The sequence below is a fragment of the Microcaecilia unicolor genome, chromosome 7 (assembly GCF_901765095.1).
Source record: "Microcaecilia unicolor chromosome 7, aMicUni1.1, whole genome shotgun sequence".
Taxonomy (NCBI): domain Eukaryota; kingdom Metazoa; phylum Chordata; class Amphibia; order Gymnophiona; family Siphonopidae; genus Microcaecilia; species Microcaecilia unicolor.
The window spans coordinates 244,506,310-244,526,445 of record NC_044037.1 but is presented as its reverse complement, the minus strand read 5'-3'; the positions used below and the strand labels follow the sequence as shown (position 1 = coordinate 244,526,445).

General features: G+C 43.8%; 1 protein-coding gene across 2 annotated transcripts in view; it reads left to right on the top strand.

Moving 5' to 3' along the window:
• Nucleotides 1-17,855, top strand: part of DAPL1 (death associated protein like 1) — a 33,412-nt gene extending 15,557 nt beyond the window's left edge. For both annotated transcript variants that reach the window (XM_030209886.1, XM_030209887.1), the window contains exons 2-4: nt 6,865-6,961; nt 15,041-15,101; nt 17,611-17,855. In XM_030209886.1, the coding sequence (XP_030065746.1) occupies nt 6,865-6,961; nt 15,041-15,101; nt 17,611-17,730 (278 nt within the window). In that variant the 3' untranslated portion in view covers nt 17,731-17,855. The remainder of the gene's footprint in view (nt 1-6,864; nt 6,962-15,040; nt 15,102-17,610) is intronic.
• Nucleotides 17,856-20,136: the final 2,281 nt, after the last annotated feature.

Genomic DNA, 20,136 nt, shown 5'->3' with positions numbered 1-20,136 from the left:
GCAGAAAGGCACAGAGCTGTCAAAAACAGTTAGTAAGGTATGATTTAAGCACTGGCTGAGCTTTTAAAAAAATGAAAAGTAGAAATGGTAGAAGGCATTGAACGTATATTATCTTTAATAATATAAAAAAAACACAGAGCTCGGAATGCATTAAAATAGGGGGTTGTTTCACTTGTCAGTACAACATACTGTGCACTTTCAACATGAAAGAACAATTCTAGAAATTAAAATTTTAATTATAAAACAGTTATATTAAAAAAAAAAAAAAAAAAGATGTAGACGCCCCTGGTCAATTTGTATCTTTTAGTGAATAGAAACTGATGCAACCTCTGCATGGCACAAAAATAAGCACATCCAAAGAAAAAGGCAAACCAGTCTGCACAAAATAGTCTTGTAAAACAAAAGCAAAATAAATAGTGGCTCAATTATAAACCTCTCTGTTCTTTAATATAAACTTAGCACTGTAATCACAATTCTTGTTTTATCTTCTTGTTCCCTAGCCAGTGGCAGCCTCATTGGCTCTCCTGCTGGGTTAGCAGACAGGTGTCAACAAAAGACCTCTAGTTCAGTTCACCATTCCCAATTTCTTGAGGCAGGCTCAACAGTGACCCCATACTGTGCAGAAGTAGTTAAGGAGGGACCATTGACATGGGATCCTGGCTGTTGAGTAGTAGGATCATCCGCAAAGATTGAACTGACCACAGGCATAGATTTCCATTCTTCTCTGTAGTCACCATAAAGTGTCCTGTGTTCCTCCATAGTGGATGTTGTAAGGTAAGATTGTATGCTGGCAGCTGTGAGACCTCATGAGATGACTGTATATCTTCTCTCAGCCTCGCTGTCGCAGCACTTTAGTGCAATGCAGAAAATTCAGTGTTGACTAGAACAGGAAACCTTCACCTGACCCTGTCACAATGGTTACAAGTGGTGAGTTGCATCCAGATATGCAATTTTAAATTGAGTTTGGTGTGTGAAGATGATGGTGCACAATATTTGGCAACACAGTAACAATGGCACTCCAAGAGGAGGCAGCCAATTTGGACTACAGATTAAGGTAACTGTTTACACACCCTTTAAAAGGTGTTCATGGTATGTCTGTAGCAGTGGCGTAGCCAGAAGTCAATTTTTGGGTGGGCCAACAGGTTGGATGGGTGGGCACTAGACTGGTGTGCTGGTAAATATTTAACAGGCTCTCTCCCCGGTCCACCTCTGCGCCCCCCCGCCCCCGTCCACCTCCCCTCAAAATTACAGAGCTGGCTATAGCCGGGGAGAGAGCCTGGGGGGTGGGGGAGGCAATGCATTACTCTCTCTAGGGAAAAAAACATTAAATGATCCCAGGTTCCAATCTAATTCATGTTTAATGTGGGATAAAATGCCATAAATAAGTAAATAAATATAAACTTTTAATGTTGAGCACCTGATTCTCAAAGTGGACGTGTTCCAATCATTATGAAAATAAAATGATTTTTTTTCTACCTTTGCTGTCTGGTGACATTGTTTTTCTGATCATACTGGCCCAGTATCTGATTCTGCTGCTATCTGTCCTCTTTACTCCATTTCCAGGGCTTCCTTTCCATTTATTTCTTTACTTTCCGCCTTTCTTCTTCATTTCTTGCTCTGGGTCCTCTGTAGACTTGACTGTCCAGTGGATCCAGCTTCTGCCTATTTTCTTCATCCATGTGCAATTTTCTCCTCTCTTCCTTTTCCCTCATCTCATCTCCTTCCTCACTCTTCCCTCCCCTCCATCCATGTCCAGCATTTCTTCTCTCTCCCTTCCCTCTCCTCCATCCATATCCAGCAGCCTCCTCTCTCCTGCCCTCCCCTCCATCCACCCATATCCAGCAACCTTCCTCTCTCCTCTTCCCTCCATCCATCCATGTCCAGCAACTCTCCTCTCCCCTCCATCCATCCCCAGCAATTCTGTTCTTACCCCTGTCCCCTCCATCCATCCATTCCCAGCAATTCTCCTCTCTCCCCTGCCCCCCACCTCCATCCATCATCCCCAGCAATTCTCCTCTCTCCCCTGCCCCCCACCTCCATCCATCATCCCCAGCAATTCTCCTCTCTCCCCTGCCCCCCACCTCCATCCATCATCCCCAGCAATTCTCCTCTCTCCCCTGCCCCCCACCTCCATCCATCATCCCCAGCAATTCTCCTCTCTCCCCTGCCCCCCACCTCCATCCATCATCCCCAGCAATTCTCCTCTCTCCCCTACCCCCACCTCCATCCATCATCCCCAGCAATTCTCCTCTCTCCCCTACCCCCACCTCCATCCATCTATCCCCAGCAATTCTCCTCTCTCCCCTACCCCCCACCTCCATCCATCCATCCATCCCCAGCAATTCTCCTCTCTCCCCTACCCCCCCCCCCACCTCCATCCATCCATCCATCCCCAGCAATTCTCCTCTCTCCCCTACCCCCCCCCCCACCTCCATCCATCCATCCATCCCCAGCAATTCTCCTCTCTCCCCTACCCCCCCCCACCTCCATCCATCCATCCATCCCCAGCAATTCTCCTCTCTCCCCTACCCCCACCTCCATCCATCCATCCATCCCCAGCAATTCTCCTCTCTCCCCTACCCCCACCTCCATCCATCCATCCATCCCCAGCAATTCTCCTCTCTCCCCTACCCCCACCTCCATCCATCCATCCATCCCCAGCAATTCTCCTCTCTCCCCTACCCCCCCCCACCTCCATCCATCCCCAGCAATTCTCCTCTCTCCCCTACCCCCCCACCTCCATCCATCCATCCATCCCCAGCAATTCTCCTCTCTCCCCTACCCCCCCCACCTCCATCCATCCATCCATCCCCAGCAATTCTCCTCTCTCCCCTACCCCCCCACCTCCATCCATCCATCCCCAGCAATTCTCCTCTCTCCCCTACCCCCCCCACCTCCATCCATCCATCCCCAGCAATTCTCCTCTCTCCCCTCCCGCTCCCATCCATGTGTCCAGCGATTCTCCACCCCCATGCATCCTTCCCTCCCATTCCACCTGCCCGCCCTCTCTCTGACGGCAGCGCTTCCCAGACGCTGCCTACTGCCGCCATGATCTACCTCCTCCCTCTGTCTCACTCTGAACAGCAGCGGTAGCGATTCAAACACGCTACCTCCTGCTTCTAACCCGGAAGCGTCTCCTCTGCAGAGGAGGCAGCGTGTTTGAATGGCGACGCTACCGCTGCTGTTCAGAGTGAGACAGAGGGAGGAGGTAGATTGTGGCGGCGGTAGGCAGCATCTGGGAAGCGCTGCCGTCAGAGAGAAGGAGGCAGATGCAGAATCAGCGCTGCCTGCTCCCTCCGCTCCGCTGCTGAGTGGGCCCAGGCCCACCCGTGGCTACGCCCCTGGTCTGTAGGCAGTCCAGGGTGACACCCAGGTAAACTGGGAAGGGCTCTTGCTTTAGTTGCTGTCTGTTAAGATGGGCTGAATTCCTTTTGCGCATTGGCAATGTTCTACCATCACATTGCCAATGCGCAAAAAGAAAAGTCAACCGCAGTGTGCGTCACTGTCCTTCTTTCCTATTTTCAGATTTTGGACATTTTGTGCAAAACGTGCAAAGTCGGACTTGGATGTCATATCAAAAATGCCCTCATAAGTAAGAATTAAGAAATAGAAAACTGATAAATAGATAAAGGAGATGCAGTGGGGAGAAGAAGTAAAATGTAGATATTTAATTTTGTTTTTGTTTTTCTTCAATGTTCCACTGTTCAGTCCGGTTTGTTAGGTTTTTCTATATATAACTGTGAAGTGGAGGATTCTGTTAACATTTGTGTAGGATATTATTGCAGGCCAACTTGCTTGTGTTTACCAATTGGAGGTGTTCTGGTAGTCTAGAATATTTTCAGTGCTGACTTTCATATACAGGGTTTGAGTTCTTGGTGCTGATATGGTAAGCTCTTCTGAGTTATCCATTTGCAGGGTTTTATGTTCTGTTGTCTGGCAGTGGAGGGAGTCTACACTACTGTCACTAATGTGAAACTATAATTCGAGTAGAATTTTTTTTTCTGCATGCCGGGTGCATGCTGAATTAGTAGGTTCCACTCACAACACATTGTTTATTGGGTTGGTGGGGGAATGCCCCATGCAAAGGAATAATTTATATTCTGACCTAGTTGATATTGCATTTTTTGTGCATGATTTGATTAAATTTGCTTCAGATTCTAAAGTAAGGTAGATTAGTTTGCAAGCACCACTTTTTGTGCCATAGCTGGTCTTGTATGATTCTCTCCTACCCACCTAATAAGTTTTTGGTTTCTTTAATGGATGAATGGTGGTTGCCCTTTTAGTGATATAAGTACATATAGAGGGGCACTTTCAATATGGCTAAATCCAATTTGGGACGTTTTCCTAAATACGTCCAAAAATCAAGTGGCGAACATAGATGTTTTTCTGGTTCAAAAATGGCCATTTGCTAGATGGCTTTTCTATTCAATGCATCTATCTTTTTGAACCCTTAAAGTCCCAAGGGAAAAACGCACAAAAACAAGCCAATGGAATGTATGGGGGGGGGGGGGGGGTCAGCATTCTTAGTAGACTTGGACACACAGACATCCCCAGCAGACCAGTGGGGCACCCTAGGGGGGCACTATAGTGGACTTCACATAAAAGGTCCTAGGTACACATCTCACTATTGCCCCCTTATATTGTATGGTGAGCCATCCAAAATCCACCAGAAACCTTGCAGTAGGAAAGACAGAAACAATAAAACATTGATTTATTAAAGAAAATCACAATTGTAACAAGAAATTAAATTGCCCCATCTATATAGCCCACAAAAAAAGGGGAAAGACAAGGCATAATTCCAGGATTCAACAAAATCAAAGCATAAGAAAAGTGTAACAGCGTGGGATACAGGCCTGGGTCGGTTTACTTCTCTACAGTGCACTGCACCGACCTCTAGGCTACTCAAGGGAGCTGCTTGCTATTCTAATAGGACTGGCCATAAAATCTGAAGCTGTCATAGAGGCTGATATGTACTGTTAATTTAACATCTTTGGGGGTGGGTGGGAGTGGGCAGTGGCCTAGTGGTTAGAGCACTAGTCTTGACATCCAGAGATGGCCAGTTCAGATCCCACTGCTGCTCTTTGTGATCTTGGGCAAGTCTCTTAACCTTCCATCGACTCAGGTACAAAATTAGATTGTGAGCCCTCCAGGGACAGATAAATACCCAGTATACTTGAATAAAACTCACCTTGAGCTACTACTTAAAAAGGTGTGAGCAAAATCAAAACAATCCCTCCAGTGGTCTTTGGTCATTTAGGGCACCTTTTTGTGACTTAGTCGTGATTGAAATGGGTCTAGAGCAAAACATCTAACTTTTAGCCCTGGACATTTTTGTTTTGTTCCATTATGGCAGAAAAGCAGCCACTTTTTTGGAATGCACAAATTCCACCCCCTTGTGATTTGGACACACTGCAGAGAAAAACCATCGATTTTTGTTTTTTATTTTAAGCAAATATAAATCCATTACAAGAAACATCTTGCAGTAGGAAGACAATAAAAATTTGATATTAATGAAAATCACAGTTGTAACAGGAAATTAAATTGCCCCATCTATATAGCCCACAAAAAAAGGGGGGGGGGGGGGGAACAAGGCACAATTCCAGGAATCTACAAAATCAAAGCATAAGAAAAGAAGGAAGAAAATGTTGAAGAATCGTACAAGTTGAATCTTTAAATTCAAGGCGTTGGGGGCAGAGTAACCATCGGCTTAGAATCCAAGAAGAAGCCAAGTGTTCAGGTAAAAAAAAAAACACGTACGTCACAGAACTCCACTTCATCACACATTTGCAGGGAAAGTTGAGTCGAAAAAGACCCCCTAACTGCACTACCCTCGAATGTAATTTAAGAAAAGCTTGATGCAGGCACTTTAGCTGAAACACGGTGCTATGTCGAGTCCATTCATGTTTTGTTGACCACACTACGTACGCTGCCTTTTCAGCATCCTTAATAATAGCACATACTTTCTCTTTAATCTTCATATCAGTTTTATTCTGAGTATCACTGTATAATCATTTTGACCTTTGGGCAAAATGTCATCTGCTGTTCATACCGCTTTTTGGACGTATTTGTGTTTTGAAAATGAGTCGCATATTGTGCAGTAAGCAGATCAAAAAAGGTGGGATTTTTTTTTAAACTTAAATTTAGTTTGTTTTCATATGAGGTCAACCACCTTTCCATGATGGAAACAATGGAAAAACTACTCACTTTTTAAGCATAACATACTACAAAATATAAGGTTATATCTGTAAAACATGAAGCAGTACCATTCGTAAAGCAGTTTTTTTTAAAATGTAAATGGCTTTTTTTGGTCTTAGAAATAATTTTTTATGCCATTTATTTCTTTAACTATATTATGGGAAATAAAACAAAAAGTGAGGAGAGTGGATGAGGATACCAACAATTCTGTATTTATTCACTTAAAAAATAAAAAATTAAAAAATATATCAGTATACATAAAAATGACCCATATATCAGTATACATAAAAATGACCCGACACGGCCGTGTTTCGGCCCAATGGCCTGCCTCAGGGGTCTTTGTAACCTCAGAAGATATAACATGGAATGTGTACTCCAAAGGAAGTAACGAGACACAATCCTCTCTGGTCTCCTCTCTTCGAAACAATATATATATGGAATATATATTAAAAAGCAGAACGGGCTTATAATACTGCAACTCCTCTCCGAAGAGATGTCTACAATTGTGAAAATATTGGAAAAATGGCTTTTTTTGGTCTTAGAAATAATTTTTTATGCCATTTATTTCTTTAACTATATTATGCAATGATATGAATGGCTCCTTTATTTCTTTGCTTCATTGTCTTCTACTGATATGGGGGTGTTTTGTTTTGCTTTTAAACACTGCAGTTAGAACTGGAGGCATGAGAGTTGTAAAGAAGCAAGCAAATAAAGAGAATGGAATTGTGGAAAAAAATACAAAGAAACCTGCAATAGAAAAGCCAAGGTATGTAAACATGTTTATGGTTCAGGCCAGTTCATTTTTGGATATACTGCAAGCATAGGGAAGGATAGCAATGTTCTAACCATATTTATGCCAGCTGGGTGGGAGTGGAGGAGTACACGCAGTATTACATTTTCTGTTAAACTAGCCATGTGACATATTGATGTGAAAGGTCCTAGGGAAAACACTAGATACAATATTGGGGTGGTCTAAATTTTAAGAACATAAGATCTGGGTCATAATAGTGCATCAATTCCCATATCCTTTGACTGTGGCCAGTGAGACTTACTAGGAAGTACAGTGTACGTCTGATAAGCGCATGCTCTGTTTAACTGCATGCCATAGTTCGGTCCCGTTTTTGGTGCCATCAATTTCTATGGGGACAAACTTCGGTTTATCGCACCACTGATAAGTGCAAGATTCGCTTATATGGGTTAAGACGCTCCTCTGCAGGAAAGACTCCGCATAAGCACACGCACGGAATATGGAAGCTGATTGGTGAGTGACAACCAACGAGATTTCAAATTTACCACCCCTTTAACTGCCACAGGCAGAATAAGCGAAATAATGTTGTTAGACTGTACACTGGAATCATCGTCATCGCGCAACTGTAAGACTTTAACACTGGCTGAACGAATAGAAGTTCTTAAATTAGAAAACAAACAGTCAAGCATCTATTGCTAAAGAATATGGTGTCAATCCCAGTCAAATTTCAAGTATCTTGAAGCAAAATACCAGCTTCTGGAAGACTGGCAAAACAATACAAATCCACAACGAAAACGGGCGGGAAAAGCTGAGGAGGTAGAAGATGCTCTTCTTCGGTGGTTTTCTCAAGTCAGGAGCAGTTTCCTGTCAGTGGTCCACTGCTTATGGAGAAAGCTAATCAGCTAGCTGAAAGTCTTGGACTAACTGAATTCAAAGCCACTGTTGGATGGTTGGAAAGATGGAAGGAGAGGAACAACATAAAATTCAAGAAACAGCATGGTGAAAAACAAGACAGTGATGACTTCGGTGCTGAAAACTGGGTTGTTTCAGTTCTTCCTACCATCTTGAACAAGTTTGCACCTCGTGACATTTTCAATGCTGACGAAAACGGGCTCTACTGGCAAGCGATTCCTGATGGAACACTTGCATTCAAACAACCCGAAACTACAGGAGGTAAAACGTCGAAGGACCAACCGACTGACGATCCTCCTTTGCTGCAATATGGATGGGAGTGAGAAGTTGGAACCACTCGTCATTGGAAAGAGCAAACAGCCCCGTTGCTTAAAGAATGTTAAGCGACTTCCTGTGTCATACGAGGCTAACGCAAATTCATGGATGACTGGGAAATCTGGAAGCAGTGGCTAAAGAAGTTAGACACTAGAATGCGGGCACAAAAGTGTCAGATTTTGTTGCTTTGTGATAATTGTGCTGCACATAGTTATGTCAGGCTGTCTTAACGTCAAGGTGGTCTTCCTGCCACCAAACACTACCTCTCTGATCCAACCTCTGGATCAGGGCATAATAGCCAATTTCAAACAACATTATCAGGCTCTTGTGCTACGTCATCTGATGAGCATTATGGATGACCAGACTGGCAAGGATAAACGTGCTGTTGAACTAGCTCGTAATTTCACTGTTGGATTTCCTACATATGCAGAAAGAAGCCTGGAATCATGTTACACAGGCAACCATTGTGAACTGCTACAAGCGGGCAAGCTTTGTTAGGGATGTGGAGAGGGACGAAACAGATGCAACTGTTGCAAACGCGTCAGATGAACAGGCTATTGACATCCCAGCCTGTGTTACTGAAGAGGAGTTTCATCACTACTGAGATGCCCATAGGAATATAATGGGTGTCTCTGTGTTTAGCACCTGCTGATTTTTAGCATGAGCTAAAAACGCTATTGCATCTTAGTAAAAGACCCCCACAGTATCCTATTTCCAACAACGGCCAGTTCAGGTCACAAGTACCTGGCAGAGGCCCAAAAAGTAGCAAGATTACATGCTACATAACCTCGTGGATAAGATCTGGCTTCCCTGAGGTCTACCTTTATAACAGTTTATGGACTTTTTTTTTCCTCTCCGAGAATTTCCCAAACCTTTGTATTTTTTTAACCCCATCTACATTAACTGCTTTTTAACACTTGCTCCATAATGAGTTTGAGCCAAACTATACTTTTGAGTGAAAAAAATATTTTCTCCTACAGGATCATATGTCTCATTTGTACCAGCAGTGGAAAGCAAATCAGAAATGCATGGGGGCTTCTTTTCAAAGCACTTACGACTTAAAAGTTCCATAAGTTACAATAGGGATCATTTTCGAAAGAGAAAAACGTTTAAAAGTGGCATATAGCAGCATTTGGATGTTTTGCTAGCCAAAATGTTCAAATCGCTATTTTTGAAACCTATTTGCAGACTTTTATGTATGCAGTTCGTCTGCAGTGTGTCCAAATCACAAGGGGGCATGTTGGAGCAGGACTAGGAAGTTCCTAACACTTGGACATTTTTCTGCCATAATGGAACAAAACCAAAACAGCCAGGGCTACAATTTTTCAACATTTTCGGTCTAGACCTGTTTTTATCATAACCAGGTCAGAAAAAGGTGCCCTAAATGACCAGATGACCACTGGAGGGATTAAGGCATGACCCCCCCCCCTCACCCCCCAAAAGTGTGAAAGAAAGAGTACATACCAGTCTCAGTTGTTATGGCCAGTCCTATTGAAGCACCAGTCAGGTCCCTGGAGTAGCCTAGTGGTCGGTATGGTGCACTATAGAGAAGGACACAAGCCCATATCCCACTCACAATTGTTGTGAAAAATGAGCCCCCACAAAGCCCACAGAAATCTACTGTACCCACATATAGGTGACACCTGCAGTCATAAGGGCTATTGTAGTGGAGTACAGTTGAGTATAGTAGGTTTTTGTTGGGCTTGCCATACAATATAAGGGTGAGATGTGTACCTGGGTTTTTTTTAATGTAAAGTCCACTGCAGTGCCCCCCAGGGTGCCCCACTGCTCTGCTGGGATGTCTGTATGGCCAATCTACTAAGAATGCTGGCTCCTCATACATCCCAATGGCTTGATTTTGTGTGTTTTTCACGTTGACTTTTTTAAAAAATGGACCAAAAAGATAAATGCACAGAACGCAAAAACACATAGCAAGTGGCCATTTTTTAGGGGGGGGGGGGGGAAGACAGATGTTGTGCTGTGTCAAAAATCACTATTGGTTTCTGGATATTTTGAGCAAAACATCCAGGTTGGACTTAGACATCATATTGAAAATGCCCCTCCGTGTAACTTTGTAAGTTTAAGTGCTTTGAAAATACCTCATTATCAAGTGAGCTTTCAAAATCTTTTTATAAATTATTTCATCTCGCTAATACTACTACTACTACTAACTAGCATTTCTAAAGCGCTACTAGGGTTACGCAGCGCTGTACAATTTAAACATAGGACAGTCCCTGCTCAAAGAGCTTACAATCTAAAAGACAAGAAAACAATCTAAAGACAAGTGAACAATCTAGAGGACGAGTGAACAGTTAGTCTGATAGGGTGGATAGATTGGGGTATTTTATATATCTCGAGTGGTTAGGCGCCGAAGGCAGCATTGAAGAGGTGAGCTTTAAGCAGAGATTTGAAGATGGGTAGGGAAGGGGCATGGCGTATGGGTGAAGGAAGATTGTTCCAGGCATGGGGTGAGGCAAGGCAGAATGGGCGGAGTCTGGAGTTGGCAGTGGTGGAGAAGGGTACTGAGAGAAGGGCTTTGTCCTGTGAGCGGAGGTTACGGGCGGGAACATAGGGGGAGATGAGGGTGGAGAGGTAGTGAGGAGCCGCGGACTGAGTGCATTTGTAGGTAAGGAGGAGGAGCTTGAATTGTATGCGATAACTGATCGGAAGCCAGTGAAGTGATTTGAGGAGAGGGGTGATATGAGTATATCGGTTTTGGCGGAATATAAGACGTGCAGCAGCGTTCTGAACTGAATGAAGGGGGGATAGATGGCTGAGTGGGAGGCCGGTGAGGAGTAAGTTGCAGTAATCAAGGCGAGAGGTAATGAGAGCGTGGACGAGAGTTCTGGTGGTGTGCTCAGAGAGGAAAGGGCGAATTTTGCTGATGTTGAAGAGGAAGAAGCGACAGGTTTTGGCAGTCTGTTGGATATGCGCAGAGAAGGAGAGGGAGGAGTCGAAAATGACTCCGAGGTTGCGGGCAGATGGGACAGGGAGGATAGGGGTGTTATCAACAGAGATAGAGAGTGGAGGAAGAGGAGAAGTGGGTTTAGGAGGAAAGACGAGGAGCTCGGTCTTGGACATGTTCAGCTTCAGGTGGCGGTTGGACATCCATGCCGCAATGTCGGATAAACAGGCCGATACCTTGGCCTGGGTCTCCACGGTGATGTCAGGTGTGGAGAGGTATAGCTGGGTGTCATCAGCATAAAGATGATACTGAAAACCATGAGACGAGATCAGCGAGCCCAGGGAAGAGGTGTAGATTGAGAAGAGAAGGGGTCCAAGGACAGATCCCTGGGGAACTCCAACAGATAGTGGGATGGGAGTGGAGGAAGATCCATGGGAGTGTACCCTGAAGGTGCGGTGGGAGAGATAAGAGGAGAACCAGGAGAGGACAGGGCCTTGGAACCCAAAAGAGGACAGCATGGCAAGAAGTAAATCATGGTTGACAGTGTCAAACGCGGCGGAAAGATCGAGGAGGATGAGGATGGAGTAGTGACCTCTGGATTTGGCCAGGAGCAGGTCGTTGCAAACTTTAGAGAGTGCTGTTTCTGTCGAGTGCAGAGGGCGAAAGCCGGATTGAAGTGGATCGAGGATGGCATGAGAGGAGAGAAAGTCAAGGCAGCGGCTGTGAACAGCGCGCTCAAGTATTTTGGAAAGGAAGGGTAAAAGAGAGATGGGGCGGTAGTTGGAGGGGCAGGTAGGGTCAAGTGAAGGTTTTTTGAGGAGAGGTGTGACAACGGCGTGCTTGAAGGTGTCAGGGACAGTTGCAGTGGAGAAAGAGAGGTTGAGGATGCGACAGATGGCGGGGGTGACAGTATGGGAGATGGTGTTGAGTAGGTTGGTGGGGATGGGATCAGAGGAACAGGTGGTGCATTTCGAGGAGGAAAGAAGGCGGGAAGTTTCATCCTCGGTGATCTCAGGAAAAGAGGAGAAAGAGACCTGGGTAGGTTGGTTGATGGAGAGGGTTAAAGGGTGAAGAGGAGGTGGTGGCTTGGTCGTGAACTCAAGGTTGATCTTTTGCACTTTGTCGCGGAAATAGTCGGCCAGTGATTGAGGAGAGAGAGAAGGGGGAGTAGGAGCGGGGGGCACTTTTAGGAGGGAGTTAAGGGTGGTGAAGAGACGACGAGGGTTGGAGCTGAGAGAATTGGTCAATTGGGTGTAATAGTCCTGTTTTGCACGGAATAGGGAGGAGTGGAGGGAGGATAGCATGAATTTGTAGTGGAGGAAGTCTGGAAGGGTACGAGATTTCCTCCAGAGGCGCTCAGCGGATCGGGTGCAGGAGCGAAGGTAACGGATGCAAGGAGTCAGCCAGGGCTGGGGATTGGTGCGCTTTGTGGGACGGGAGATGGATGGCGCAAGGGTGTTCAAAGCAGAGGAGAGAGCGGTATTGTAGGCGGAGACCGCTTTGTCGACAGTTTCGGAGGACATGATGGAGGGGAGGAGATTAGAGATAGTAGATGATAAGGTGGAGGGGTCAATAGCCTGGAGGTTCCTGGAGGTGGTGGTTAAAGTTGGACGGGGTGGAGGGGGGGGGGTGAAGAAGTGTGAATGTGATCAGGTGATGGTCGGAGAGAGGAAGAGCTGAGACGTGGAAATTGGAGGGTGAGCTGGAGGAGGAGAGGACGAGGTCAAGACAATGGCCGTCACGATGAGTAGGGGTGGTGGAGCACAGCTGGAGGTTGAAGGAGGATGTTAGGGTGAGGAACTTAGAAGCATGGGGGTCGGATAGGTCATCAGCATGTACGTTAAAGTCTCCGAGAATGAGGGACGGAGATGAGGGGTCAAGAAAGACAGAGAGCCAAGCATCAAAGTCGGTAAGGAAGGAAGGGAAGGATTTATCAGGGGGGCGGTAAATGACTGCCACTCTGAGTGGTAGCGGGTAGAATAGCCGGATGGAATGGGCTTCAAAGGATGAGAAGCAGTGAGACTGCGGTAGGTGGAGGGGTTGGAAACTACAGGAGGGTGAGAGTAGTAGCCCAACGCCTCCGCCGCGGCCAATTGGGCGGGGCGTGTGGGAGAAGAGATAGCCTCCATGGCAGAGGGCTAATAGCAGCATAACCCCTCTCCAGTAGCAGACATATGTAACCCATCTCTGGGAAAAGGTGACTACATTTGCAGATCCAAAGCACTGAAACTGCTTATGGACCCATAACCTGAAAAATTGGTCAGTCTGTAAGTTTGAACTTCTGTAACTTTTTTTTTTTTTTTTTTCTTCACGTAAAAAATGAGGTTGGACTGTTGTATTACAAATTGTTTGCTCTAAACAAAATTCATTAAAACCTCTTGGGTTTTATTTTTGTCTTTGTTTTTGCATCTGGTGACTTTAGGGTCACCTTTTCCCAGAGATGGTCACATCATGAATTAATACAAAACCCTACAAAAGTTACTCAAGGCCTGTAGAACAAATCTACCACTCCAAAACAACAACAAGAAACTTCCTGGGAAAAGGCAGTGAGCCTTAGAACATCAATATATCTATTGGGGGAAAATTGATCAAGCTGTATTACAAATCCCTACAGATACTGAATGCTAACAGGATACCTGGCCTTGTTCACACATGCAGAACACGCAAACCCTCTCCAAATACAGGGCAGATGACCACAAACTAAGAGATATATAAAAATTAACTTGGAAGTCCCAAAAAGCCAGACTCAGCATGTAGCAAAATACCAAAGAAACAAAGATTAATTTCCTTTTGTATTGTGCAAAATATAAAGATAGCAGATGTCTGTTCCCAAAACAGACATATATTCTAATTAAAAAAAAAAAAATCTGCCTTTCTAATCATTAGTCCCAGGCTCTGATTCTTCTTTTCATTTTCTCTTTGCTTACTGTCCAGAACCTTTTGTCCATTTGCAATTTTTCTCTCCTGTTCCTATCTGATATTAATAGTTCATGCTCAGTTTTCTTTCACTTATTTTTCTGCCTATCAATCCAGTCAAATTTCATCCATCTTTCTCACCATCCAGTCTTCAAGGTTTACTGCTTCTGTCTGTAGCTTTCCATCTCTTCCCCTACCCATGTCCAACAATCTTCCTTCGCTCTTCCCTTCACATTCATCCATGTCAAGCATCTCTTCCCTTGTCCAGCAGCTGCCCCAATCTTCTCTTCCCTTCCATTCCACTTCCCCCCATAGACAGCAGAATGGGGGTGGGCCAATGGGGCCATGACTCTAACAACATTTTGTCTAACTCAATATTAGCAACTAGAAGACTTGGGGTAGGGTCAGAGATTGGTTTGGTGTTTGGCTCCTCCATCCAAAAGAATGTTCCAGTGCCCCTGATGTAACACCTGGCCGTGCCAGCTCCAATGTTAAAATGTCTGCTGTGACCCTCCAGCAGCAATCTCGCAAGACTGCCACTGGAAATTGCAGCAGCCATTTTGATTGTGGAAATGGCATGGCCAGCAAGGGATTGCATCTGCCCCAACAGCCACTAGGCTGCCAGAATGCTAAGGTAGGTCCAGGGAAGGGGGCCTACTGGTGGGTCCAAGAGGGGGACTTCAGGGCTTTTTCCATTTGTGGGGGGAGAGAAAGTTTGGTTTCAGCCTAAAATGTACTGGCATCTTCAGCCGAAACCAAAATAAGGCTGAAGTGGATTTTGGTCTTGTTTCAATGCTGATGTCGAAATTTGATAAGCCTTTACTTGAGAGCAGGTACTGACCCTTCCTGTGGTGTGACTTGAGCTAATCATTCTATTGTAGTATTAATTTCTCTGTACCTTAACATAAAATGACTAACGTCACCAACTGGAGGATTTTAGTTGTATATCAGATTACACATGTTCATAGAGTGAAAGGAAAAGATGAACAGATGAAATAGGATTTGTCTCTCTCTCTCCCCCCCCCCCCCCCCTTAACCTTTCTTTGCAGCTCTGCTTTGAATATTACCAAAATGAGGGCTATGGATATCTTTGCCAATGCCATACAAAAAGTAAGTATATGTAATAGTTTTACTTAAAACATGGTAAGTAATAGAGTTTCTAAAATGTTCTTTGCATCCTCTTGTATTGTATCCTATATAATAAAACTCACCCTCAACGTTCTGAGGACACTGATGTCACTGTCGGGTCCTCCGGGCACTTCCTTCCGGTTCGAAGCCTTCGTGGTGTTGGGGCCCCGCCCTCGCGTCAAACGTGATGACGTCGAGGGCGGAGCTATGTCAGCAGATTGAAGGTGGTGCCGAGGTCTGCAACAATGGCGGACGAACGCCGACGGGGTGAGTAGGGATGGGGGGGAGGGGGGGGGGAAGGAAACCGTGCTAGCGCCCATTTCATTGCCGCAATAAACGGGCATGTTTTACTAGTATTTTATTGAAGAAGCATTATTTTCCTGACCTGAGGAAAAGGTAAGATGAAGGTTTTGGTTACCATGATCTCTTCTGATGGATAGTGAGAAACATCACTGAATGTGCTATTGAGTTGGTTCCAAGTGGCTACTCTGTAAACCATAGCGAGAGAAAAGATCCTCAAATACCAAGAAATGCAGTCTGAGACCAAGAAAATGTGGCAGAAGGATACATAAATATTTCCAGTTAATTTGGGTGCCGTGGGCTTGATTTTAAAAAGAATTTCCAAGCACACCATACCTGTAAGATCTTATGAGCTCCAGAAGGGAAGCTGCCTTTGGCATAATTCAAGTACTACGGTGAGCGTTGGCAGTACATTTGAGACAATTATATTCCACATACCTTGGTTTAAGAGTGAGGTTCATTACTCTCATGGTATTTGCAAAACTAACAGTATTTCTGTGGAAGGCAATTACATAAATATAAGCACAGCTCACTACTAAAATTGCGCTAAATTCACTCCATACACGTCACTGCAACCCAAACCAATCATCTACAAATCTGATGAAGAAAAAAGACTTTAAACTTAAGTGGCAGCAATATATCATATAGCAACTTAGCTGTCTTCAGTCTTATCATTGGCATAAAAAATTTCCATCCAGCACTACAGATTGGTAAGGATTATCAGTTAAACACGCTAGGAGGTTCAAAAGTTCATTGTGCACCAAGAAAATCACTTATCTGCAAATTTCTTGAACGGCGGTAATCCATCCAGTAATGCTTTAATCCAACAATACAACTAATCCCCACTCCCATTTAATCAAACCTTCAAGTTGCAGAACTTCTCAGTCCTGACAAAACTAACCCGTTTGGAGATATTGCCCCTTGAATATTTTTTCAGGCATCTTGGCAACTGCTCTCCATGTAGAGCCACGTGCCAGGTTCTGGGTCCTTTCCCTCCCCCTCCCCTCCCCCCTTCAAGGGGGAAGGTGCTGTTAACCACAAATGCCAAGATACCCAGTTCTAGGCTGGATATTTTGGGACAGTCCTTGATTTCTGATCATGCCATTCTGGTGCATTACAGGACTTCAGTCAACTGGGGTTTTTTTTGTTTTTTTTTCTTTTTTTAATGTGCCATTGTCTATGAAAGACAGCACTGCAAACCATTACACCAAGGCCTAGAACACACCTTTATTGGAAAGAAAAAGGCCGGCTGCCACAAATTCCTATTCAGACTACATGCATACAAAAACGCCTCGCTAAACACAGAATAAAGGACCACAAATGGAAACGGAAGTGAAAAAAATCTAATAAAACAGATTTTGTATGCAGTCCAACACCAGAGAAATATAGTAACATAGTAGATGACAGCAGAAAAAGACCTGCACGGTCCATCCAATCTGCCCAACAAGATAACTCATATGTGCTACTTTTTGTGTATACCCTACTTTGATTTGTACCTGTGCTCTTCAGGGCACAGACCATATAAGTCTGCCCCGCGTCCCGTCTCCCACCACCGGCTCTGGCACAGACTGTATGAGTCTGCCCAGCACTAACCCCGCCTCACAACCACCAGCCCTGCCTCTCACCACCGGTTCTGCCACCCGATCTCGACTAAGCTCCTGAGGATCCATTCCTCCCCTCCCCAGTATTGTGCAAAAAAATAAAAATCTAATGCTGCATTTTCAAATTCCCAAAGCTGGGATATTGAAAACTACTGAACTAAAATGTATTTGAGAGGTTCGTTCTCTCTTTCTTTCTCTCTCTCTCTCTCTCTTTCTCCTTGCAGGCTTTGGGCTATTATGTGCTGGCTGTTTCTCCTGCAGACAGCTGCCACCCCACACTGTTCTTCTGTGAGGATTGGCTGAACGTATTGCACTCTTGTTACCCTTGGTCTTGTCTCACACCTTTACTGCTGAAGAAACGCTTACTCGCTTTTTACAGGCAATTCCTCTCAGGTGAACCATGTTTGGGAGTAGAGAAAATGAAGCAGATAATGTAGTTTAGGTTCTGACTGAAGAGTACGGTCTCATTTTTGGTCCTTGTGTTGCTTTCATGCCCATAAATGCTTAACTTATTTCAGTTGCCAAATGGCAGTTCAGTAACTGTTATGAAACTTTTATTTTTATTTTGGTTTTTTTTTTTCTTTTTATAGCTCACATTTAAGTTTCCTGTAAGAGCTCCACAAATGGCTCAGGAAAAGTTACGACCTACAGTGGAGAAGATTGCTATACCCAAAAGGATTTACATTATCCAACAGCCTCGTAAATGTTGAATTTATATAACACGTGCTTTAGACATTCTGTCAAAATGCAATTTGGTCATTTTGTATAATCTTATTAGAAGGGAAAAAAACAAAAGACTAAAATTTCAACTTTTGTACTTCTGTCTTTCAAGTAATAAAGCATTAAAAGCATTTTGACTTCTGGTTTTTACTTTGAAATACTACCACCGTATCGGTAAAGAAGGAAATGAGGCAAAATGCTACTTTTATGAGAATATATATAGAATATCCTAGCAGTGAAGGTGATAACTAAAACTTGACAGTGAAGAGCACCCGAACCCTTATTTGAAAGTGAAATGGACCAAAACAGGCAAAAGAAAATAGTTACTAATTCACAGGAAGTTTGACTAAAAACCATTGTTGTAAACAGGCTCCAGAACCTGCATGCTAATGGAAGAGGGAAAATTTAAAATTATGGAAGTACCTGAAATAAAACTACAAAAAAATTAAATAAAATAAGAGAGAAATAGGTTGAGAAAATCTCTGGCCCTGTTTTAAACATTTACCATCCCTCCACCATGATTTGACTGTAGTCAGTTGCTCACACAGCCAACTTATCACTGCCATCTATCTCTGGCTACATTCATATTCACAAGTTCTCTCTTTTTTTTTTTTTTTCTAAGTGTTGTAAAATTAATGTGAAATAATTTAAAAATTGCAGTTATAGGTGCAAAATGTGGGGACAGGGTCTGAGTTAGGAATCACCACCTAAAAAAAAAGAGTGTGGAGTCATTATGGAGAATACATGGAGCTTTTCAGGCAACTGCGGTAAACGCAAATCAAATAGGAAAAGGAGTAGAGAAAAATCTGGGAATAAGATTATTCTGCTACATGTCCCTGATGGCATCTGAGCATTAGAGGAGTGGTAGAAATCAGCTGGCAGTAAACACCGAGACACCCATTATATTCCTATGAGCATCTCGGTGTTTACCGCCAGCTGATTTTCTTCTGCGAGTTAAAAACGTTACCTTGGCTTAATGAAAGACCCCGTAGGTGCTGGTTGCCTCACTTCAAACAAAAATAAGGCACAGAACAACTTTCTTTGAAGAAAGACTAAACCAGATATAGTATTTCAGCTAGGAGAAAAAAATGACAGAAGGGATATGAATATTATTTACTCAGTTTTTTGGGCTTGTAGGTGATATATAAATATCAGGCACACAATCTAAGTTTAGAAGTTCATACAATGAGTGGGGTGGAACAGTTAAAACATTTGTTTAACTTTTTAAACACTAAAACAAGAGGACACTGCATAAACATAATGCCCAGCAGATTGAAAACAAACTGTAAAAAGTGTTTCCCCCTCCCCCCCCCATACAGCTCATAATTAAAAGCTGGTATCCAAGTCTAGCGGATATGATCAAAGAGACTAACATAACAGGGATAAAAAAAATAGTTTGGACAAGTTTCTGGAGGAACAGCCCATTAAAAATTGAGCCAGGTATCTTTAGGAGAGCCATTACTTATCCCTGGAAATTAGCAATCAAAATATCAACTTTTTGTCATCTGCCAGGTACTTCTGACCCAAACTGATTTCAAGTTTTCATCTTTATTTGATATACCGCCAAGGGTATGCTCCATCATAACGGTCTACAATAGGAAAAAGAAAGGAACTACAATGCAAACAGGACGGGCAAAAGAAAGGAAAGAGCAGGAGTGGTGGTGGGATGGGAAGGGACGTTGAAGAGTAGGTTAGTGAGAGGACAGGAAATACAGAAGAGAACAGGTGGTACATGGAATATATTGCTCCAATATCATGTGGTGGATCCAAATTCAAACAAATGATTGCAACTGGAAAGAACATATTACTTCTACAATTTGACATGTCAAGCGCTTTCAACGTGGTTGATCATGGAATACTACTACATATCCTTGAGTACTTCGGAATCAGAGGAAACGTTCTCAATTGGTTCAAGGGATTCCTAACCACACGATCATACCAAGTGACAGCTAATTTGACTACTTCAGCCACATGGATACCTGAATGTGGTGTCCCACAGGGATCCCCCCTCTCGCTGACACTATTCAACTTAATGATGATACCCTCGGCCAAACTGTTATCAAACCAAAACCTAACGACGTAACGATCAAGATCTAAAGGAAATTTCTAATGACATCAAAGTCTCTATCATGCATTCATGGGCGGATGCATTTCGGCTGAAATTTAATGCAGAAAAAACCCAATGCCTAATACTCACCTCTCAACATAACAAGAACAAATTCACCACCATCAACACATCAAATCTAAACCTTCCAATCTCGGACACCCTAAAAATTCTTGGAGTTACCATCGATCGACACCTAACACTCGAGAGCCACGTGAAAAACACAACCAAGAAGATGTTCCACTCCATGTGGAAATTAAAAAGAGTAAGACCTTTCTTCCGAAGGACTGTT